Raw genomic sequence first — 7,615 nt, forward strand, 5'->3', positions numbered from 1 at the left:
CTTGACTTTCTTCATGTTCTCATAAGCAAAATGAAAACCACTGCTTCATGATGTAAGACTTTTAAGATTATGGCTAGATGCTGGTCCGATTTCTCCCTTCTTGCTGCTATGCAGGAACACCTGCTTCCATTCATTATGAAAAAGGAGCAAATTTTGGATTTTACAGTCAAGATCAAGTAACTATTGGAAATCTAGTTGTAAACAATCAGGTGATTTTTGTAACAGTTCCTTATTTACAAACTTAGTTCGACCAATAGACTGCCAATGCTAATTCCGCTGAACTTAAATGTGTTACCAGGAATTCATTGAAGCTACTTACGAGCCTGGCTTTACATTTTTAGCAGCAAAATTCGATGGCATCCTTGGACTTGGATTCAAGGAAATTTCGGTTGAAGGCTCAGTTCCAGTCTGGTATAATAGTATCATTAATTGATAATCTAATTATAGCTTTTGTGTGGTACCATAGATTAAGGAGCATCGTCCTGGTCTTTAATCCTTATTTATCTTACAGTTGTTCATCCAAGATTTCTTTCCATGGATTTATTCATAGATTTGCATGAGAACAGTATTGTGTTGTGTAGCAAGAGCAACTCTAGCAGACCCCGCATCCGGTGCAAACCCGCATAATTCCGGCGATTATACGGGCTAGGCCCATTTTTCTGGCCAGACCAGAGCCCGCATCGGTGTCCGACCCGTAATTTTTTTTGCTGCAGCCCGCAAACGCAACCCCCGAGCCATTATAACTGCAGGTTTGCGGGGCAGATGCGGGTCGAAACCCTATCCTCCCGCCCCCGCGTTCCCCTCCAATTCCCCACCGCGCCGCTCGATTTCTCGCCGCCGGCGAGCCTTGAACCACCATGGCCGACTCGGGATGAGGCAGAGCGCCGCCGCCGCGCCAGATCTGACGCCGCGCGCAAGCGGGGGGCGCGTCGGTGGCTCAACCAGGGTGCCCGGCCGCCGTCGGCATTCAACCGACGCGAGCTCGAGGAGTTCGAGTTCGAGCGCGCCCGTCGCCGCTGCGCCTCCTCCGGCAACTGGTCCGCGGGGAGCTCATCCGACCACGGGTCCGCGGGGTGCTCATCCGCGGGGTGCTCATCGAGCTCGCGTCTCTTTCCGATGAAGAGGGAGCCGGAGGAGGCTGTGCCCGATGCGCCGCCGCGCCTCGTTCCGGTGAAGAGGGAGCCAGAGGAGGCCGTGCCCGATGCGCCGCCACGCCGAGGCGTCATCGGAGCCGAGGACTACCTCCCACCGGGGCAGGAGGAGCTCCTCGAGCGCGTCGTCCTCGAGCGGTCGGCGAGGGATCAAGAGAAGATGGGTTTAAAAATTACGGGTTTGTTTGCCGTTTTTAGTCTGCCGCGCAATTTTCAGCCCACATAAGCGTCCCCGTGCGACCTGCAAATACAGTTTACAGGTCGGCAAAATATGGGGTCTGCTAGAGTTGCTCTAAGCAACCGCTCTTTTTGTTGGACACTTCAATCTATATTATCGTCATGTTAGATTCTTTTGGTATGCTTCGTTCAGCAAAAAAAAAAGTGGTAATTGCTACTTCCTACTTTCTAGCCACCAGGGGCATATTCTAGCTGATTAAGTGTTATGCCTTGACTTTGTCTTGCTGATTAATTCGGCACAGGGCAAGTCACACCACATAGAGGTTCTAGCTTGTCACTTGCGTGAATTGCGTTTTGGTGCCATCTTACACCTCCAGTCATCTACCAGGTACAATATGGTTGCACAAGGCCTTGTGAACCAACATGTTTTCTCCCTTTGGTTAAATCGAAATGCAAACAATGGGGATGGAGGTGAAATTGTTTTCGGAGGTAGTGACCCCAAACATTACAAAGGCAGCCATACATACACCCGAGTAACCCGGAAAGCATACTGGCAGGTTGTTACTGTAGCTTCACTTGTCAAAAGTTAAAAGAATATTGTTGGCCTTGTTCTGAATTTACCGTGTTGCTCCCGTCCATTGAACTTTTTGCGAGTTACGTAATTGTCTATTTTATTTCATACTGTTGGTATCTGCAGTTTGAAATGGGAGACTTTCTTATTGGTGGGAAGAGCACTGGTAATGCACTATGTGTATTTTCTTTCTTAAATAGGCAGGACTCCTGTAGATGCAACATTGCCCTCTTCTGATATGTAACGTATGTCAAGATCAGGAATTTGTGTGGATGGATGTGCAGCAATAGCAGACTCCGGAACTTCATTGATTGCTGGTCCAATAGTAAGCAACCATAGCCATCGGCCAATTCCATCCCACCTTTCAAGTTTATACTAGGAAGAAGTGTACTTTTGGTCCCTCAACTATTGTTAAAATTATTTTTTCTTCCATGAGAATTGCACTGAACATTATTAATACCCTAAAAGTGTCAAAACTTTCTGAAGTTTATAGTTTGCATCGGCTGAGATTTTGCACAAATGGCAGCCAAAACGGACAAAATAGAAACCGTAAGTGGTCAATATAAGGCATTTCAAAGTTTAACGAGTCCTATGGTTTTCAAGAATATTTTTAAATCTTATGTCATTTTGAAATTTGTGAAAAAATTTAGAATCTCTTTTGGATATATTTTTTGGTGACTACTAGTATTTTTTATGTTCCCCATTTCCATGACTTTTTATGTACAATAATAAGGACCAACCTTAGACTTTAGCAATGTTGGGATCCAAAGTGACCTTTTCATTTGTTAATACATTTATTTTTTAGCTAAATAAATAATTAGAATTTTTTCCATTCAATTATTGGATAAATGTTGTTTTGGTGCCGCAAGTATAAAACGAGTCAACTTAACCTATAACTTCAAATGGAACAGACATAAAATGGATGATGTGGTAGTGGTCTCTGACTTAAAAGGAAATGAAAAGGTGTTGGAAATTATGTAGGAAAAAGTACTGATTAAAACCAAATACTTTAAATGAAAATAAAGTTTTATGAAAAAAAATCATTTTGTGATGGTAAATTGTTGGAAATACGAAAATATATTTGGAAAAAATAGGAACATTCATGCGAAATAATGAAAATTGGTGATTATTATGGCATTTTTCTAATTAGTTTCTTCAGAATATTTCTGTTTTTTTAATTCTGATTTCTTTTCATTTCTAACATTCCCACATATTTTGGTAGTTTATCCTGGCTAGTTTCATATTTTCCGTGGTTCTAGATAGATTGTGAGATTGCTTAGTTAAAGTGCCTTGCAAAATATCGATTGCTTAATTAAATTATATTTTTGTTTACTGCGATTTCACCTATGCAAAACCAGAGTCATATTGTGAATCTAATTGCTCCGAGTTGGGTAAGAGACCAAATATATCATGTTTTGAAGTTAACTATAAAATTTGTAAGGTTATTGAACTTAGAGTTTAAAAATAAATTCGAGATATAGTTGAAGGACCAAAAACGATTTTTTGTGTTCTAACAAAAATGCCCCTAATTGAAGTAGTACAACCCTATTCGGTTTTCATGTAAGTATTTTTCTTTTGTTTAGGGTGTCATTGCCCAGATCAATGAGCGAATTGGAGCCACTGGAGTGGCTAACGAAGAGTGCAAACAAGTCGTTTCTGGATATGGGCAAGAAATGATCGAGTTGCTAAAATCTGAGGTTTGATCTCTCTGCTTGATCGATTGTATACAGTTAGAAAAGTGAAGGCACCTTTCTATTATCAATCTAGTTGTGTTACAATTCAACACTTCGATTAACCGCAGACACCACCCACACAAGTGTGTTCGAAGATTGGGCTCTGCGCATTTGATGGAACTAGTGGAGTAAGGTCTGTGCGGTTATCGACAAAGCTTTGATTGTATCTCTGAAAATCTGAAGTTATTAGTCCTTAAACAAAATATGATGTTTATGTGTTTATTTTGGATTCCCCTCATGACTTGACTTCACATGGTTTCTGTGCATCTACGCAGTGCTGGTATTAAGAGGGTAACGGGAGAGGGACAAACAACATCTTTAGATAGCATGTTTGACGCTACATGCAATGCGTGCGAGATGGCGATGACGTGGACGCAAAGCGAATTCGTTCAAAATCATACCAAGGAGGGCATGTTGGAGTATGCGATCGGGTGAGATTACCTTTTGATTCTTGAACCGCTAAGCATTTCTACGTTTGTAGCTTACATGTAGCTAATCTAAATGACAGCTCTGCCACAGTATGCCTAGTCCCGTGGGCTCATATGTGGACTGTAGACATATTGATTCCTTACAAAGTGTCTCATTCAGTATAGGTGGAAGGATATTTGAGCTCCAACCAGAACAGGTATACTGTTTCCATTCATTCAATACAGTAACACACTTATGACCTTTATAAGAATGTGCGATAAGTAGGCTAGATACAACAAATTGACCGCTTTCATGGGTGTGTTGTATTCATTTCGAACAAGTTACCATCTTTTATCTGTTAGCATAAATTCTGGCATGTCTGTAAAATGAGTTAGTATTTTCTGATACTCAGTGGGTTTTTAAACACGGGTGGCTCTTGTAATATACGAGTAGTTTGCACTTGCAAGACAGAGATACTTAAAACCGTGACAATTTTTCTCTTGACACTAGTTTGCTACTTTTAAGTCTCAGAGAAATCCTACTGAAATGTACCTCACTGTCAATATATTGTTTTAAGGCGACACAAAAGATTTGTCGCATTCCATTAATTAAAAGAGAGCTTTGGATGCAAATAAAACATTAGTTCTGTAATACAATGATGTTGTATTCACACAATTTCAATCATCTTTCCGCGCCGAGTAGTACATTCTTAAGGTTGGCGATGGATTCATGGCTCAATGTATTAGCGGATTCACGTCTTTGGACATTCCCCCTCCAGTAGGCCCTCTCTGGTAAGACAGAGCACTACTTGCAGTGTTGTTGCTGATTAAATGTTTTTTATTTTGCTCTCATGAGATCTGAATTTCACGGCATCGATTCCTCTCTATCATGCAGGATACTAGGTGATGTCTTCATGGGAGCATACCACACCATCTTTGACTACGACAAGATGAGTATTGGCTTCGCAGATTCTGCATGAGAGAAGCATTTCACTGATGTATTATCTTTGACTGAGTAAAACATGGCCATTTCGACATGGAATTATATCAAAAAGATGTATCTGCGTGCATGATAGCCTTACATATATATTGCATGTTAGTCGTTTCCGTCTCACAAAATATAGCACAATATGTGGCTTCATGTTGTGTAAAAGGTTAAATAGCATCTAACATGTACTTAGCCACTACCTTGTGCAGCTATAATAATAAAATATGTTTGAAATTTTTTTAATGTTACCATCGTCAAGCTAAAACATGTAGTTTTGCGGAGACAACTTATGAAGGAAATATGCCTTAGAGGCAATAATAAAGTTATTATTTATATTTCCTTATATCATGATAAATGTTTATTATTCATGCTAGAATTGTATTAACCGGAAACCTAGTACATGTGTGAATACATAGTGTCCCTAGTATGCCTCTACTTGACTAGCTCGTTAACCAAAAATGGTTATGTTTCCTAACCATAGACATGTGTTGTCATTTTATGAACGAGATCACATTATTAGGAGAATGATATGATGGACAAGACCCATCTATTAGCTTAGCATTATGATCGTTACAGTTTTATTGCTATTGCTTTCTTCATGACTTATACATGTTCCTTTGACTATGAGATTATGCAACTCCCGAATACCGGAGGAACACCTTGTGTGCTATCAAACATCACAATATAACTGGGTGATTATGAAGATGCTCTACAGGTGTCTCCGAAGGTGTTTGTTGGTTTGGCATAGATCAATATTAGGATTTGTCACTCCGTATATCGGAGAGGTATCTCTGGGCCCTCTCGGTAATGCTCATCACTATAAGCCTTGCAAGCAATGTGACTAATGAGTTAGTTGTGGGATGAAGCATTACAAAATGAGTAAAGAGACTTGCCAGTAACGAGATTGAACTATGTATGATGATACCGACGATCGAATCTCGGGCAAGTAACATACCGAGGACAAAGGGAACAACGTATGTTGTTGTGCGGTTTGACCGATAAAGATCTTCGTAGAATATGTAGGAGCCAATATGAGCATCCAAGTTCCTCTATTGGTCATTGATCGGAGATGTGTCTCGATCATGTCTACATAGTTCTCGAACCCATAGGGTCTGCACGCTTAACGTTCGATGACAATTTGTATTAAGAGTTATGTGTTTTTTGATGACTGAAGTTTGTTTGGAGTCCCGAATGAGATCACGGACATGACGAGGAGTCTCGAAATGGTCGAGACATAAAGATTGATATATTTGAAGGTTATGTTCAGACACCGGAAAGGTTTCGTAAAGGTTCGGACATTTTCTAGAGTACTCGAAGGTTATCGAAACCCCCCGGTGGATTAATGGGCCTTCATGGGCCTTAGTGGAAGAGAGGAGGCGGCGGCCAGGTGGAGGCACGCGCCCCCTAGCCCAAACCGGATTGCACTAGGGGTGGGGGTGCGACCCCCCTTTCCTCCTTCTCCCCCACCTCTTTCCCTCTTCTCCTATTTCTAAAAGGAAAGGGGAATCCTACTAGGACCAGGGAGTCCTAGTAGGACTCCCCACACTTGGCGCGCCCTCTAGGCCGGCCACCTCCTCCCCTCCTCCTTTATATACGGGGGCAGGGGGCACCCCAAAGCACATCAATTGTTCTTTGCCGTGTGCGGTGCCCCCCTCCACAGTTTACGTCTCCGGTCATAGCGTCGTATTGCTTAGGCGAAGCTCAGCACGGATCACATCATCAACACCGTCGCCATGCCGTCATGCTGATGGAACTCTCCCTCGACCCTCTACTGGATCAAGAGTTCGAGGGACGTCATCGAGCTGATCGTGTGCTGAACACGGAGGTGCCGTATGTTCGGTACTTGGATCAGTTAGATCGTCAAGACGTTCGACTACATCAACCACATTAACTAACACTTTCGCTTTTGGCCTACGAGGGTACGTGGACACACTCTCCCCCTATCGTTGCTATGCATCTCCGAGATAGATCTTGCTTGATCGTAGGAAAATTTTGAAATTGCATGCTATGTTCCCCAACAGTGGCATCCGAGCCAGGTCTATGCATAGATGATATGCACGAGTAGAACACAAAGAGTTGTGGGCGATAATAGTCATACTGCTTACCACCAATGTCTTACTTTGATTCGGCGGTATTGTTGGATGAAGCGGCCCGGACTGACATTACATGACCGCGTTCATGAGACTGGTTCTACCGACGTGCTTTGCACACAGGTGGTTGGCGGGTGTCTATTTCTCCAACTTTAGTTGAATCGAGTTTGACTACGGCCGGTCCTTGTTGAAGGTTAAAATAGCACAATTGACAAAAAATCGTTGTGGTTTTGATGCGTAGGTAAGGACGGTTCTTGCTAGAAGCCCGTAGCAGCCACGTAAAACTTGCAACAACAAAGTAGAGGATGTCTAACTTGTTTTTGCAGGGCTTGTTGTGATGTGATATGTGATATGGTCAAGACATGATGTGATATAAATTGTTGTATGAGATGATCATGTTTTGTAACAGAGTTATCGGCAACTGGCAGGAGCCATATGGTTGTCGCTTTATTGTATGAAATGCAGCCGCTATGTAATTGCTTTACTTTGTCACTATGC

The 7,615-nt window shown here is 42.2% G+C and overlaps 1 protein-coding gene across 6 annotated transcripts in view; it reads left to right on the forward strand.

Moving 5' to 3' along the window:
* Window positions 1-5,270, forward strand: part of LOC119276344 (aspartic proteinase oryzasin-1-like) — a 6,850-nt gene extending 1,580 nt beyond the window's left edge. Inside the window, exons 4-14 of one of the 6 annotated variants that reach the window (XR_005136557.1) lie at window positions 115-209; window positions 299-411; window positions 1,717-1,885; window positions 2,026-2,065; window positions 2,160-2,224; window positions 3,483-3,596; window positions 3,701-3,765; window positions 3,908-4,063; window positions 4,226-4,257; window positions 4,743-4,831; window positions 4,935-4,951. Coding sequence is in view for 4 of the 6 variants with exons in the window: in XM_037557388.1 (XP_037413285.1) it covers window positions 115-209; window positions 299-411; window positions 1,717-1,885; window positions 2,026-2,065; window positions 2,160-2,224; window positions 3,483-3,596; window positions 3,701-3,765; window positions 3,908-4,063; window positions 4,152-4,257; window positions 4,743-4,831; window positions 4,935-5,019 (1,097 nt within the window). In the remaining 2 variants the exon portion in view is untranslated. Of the gene's footprint in view, window positions 1-114; window positions 210-298; window positions 412-1,716; window positions 1,886-2,025; window positions 2,066-2,159; window positions 2,225-3,482; window positions 3,597-3,700; window positions 3,766-3,907; window positions 4,064-4,140; window positions 4,832-4,934 lie in introns of those variants that run through there. The other 5 variants (XR_005136556.1, XM_037557388.1, XM_037557389.1 and 2 more) reach the window with 5 other exon arrangements.
* Window positions 5,271-7,615: the final 2,345 nt, after the last annotated feature.

This window comes from Triticum dicoccoides, chromosome 3B (genome assembly GCF_002162155.2).
Source record: "Triticum dicoccoides isolate Atlit2015 ecotype Zavitan chromosome 3B, WEW_v2.0, whole genome shotgun sequence".
Taxonomy (NCBI): domain Eukaryota; kingdom Viridiplantae; phylum Streptophyta; class Magnoliopsida; order Poales; family Poaceae; genus Triticum; species Triticum dicoccoides.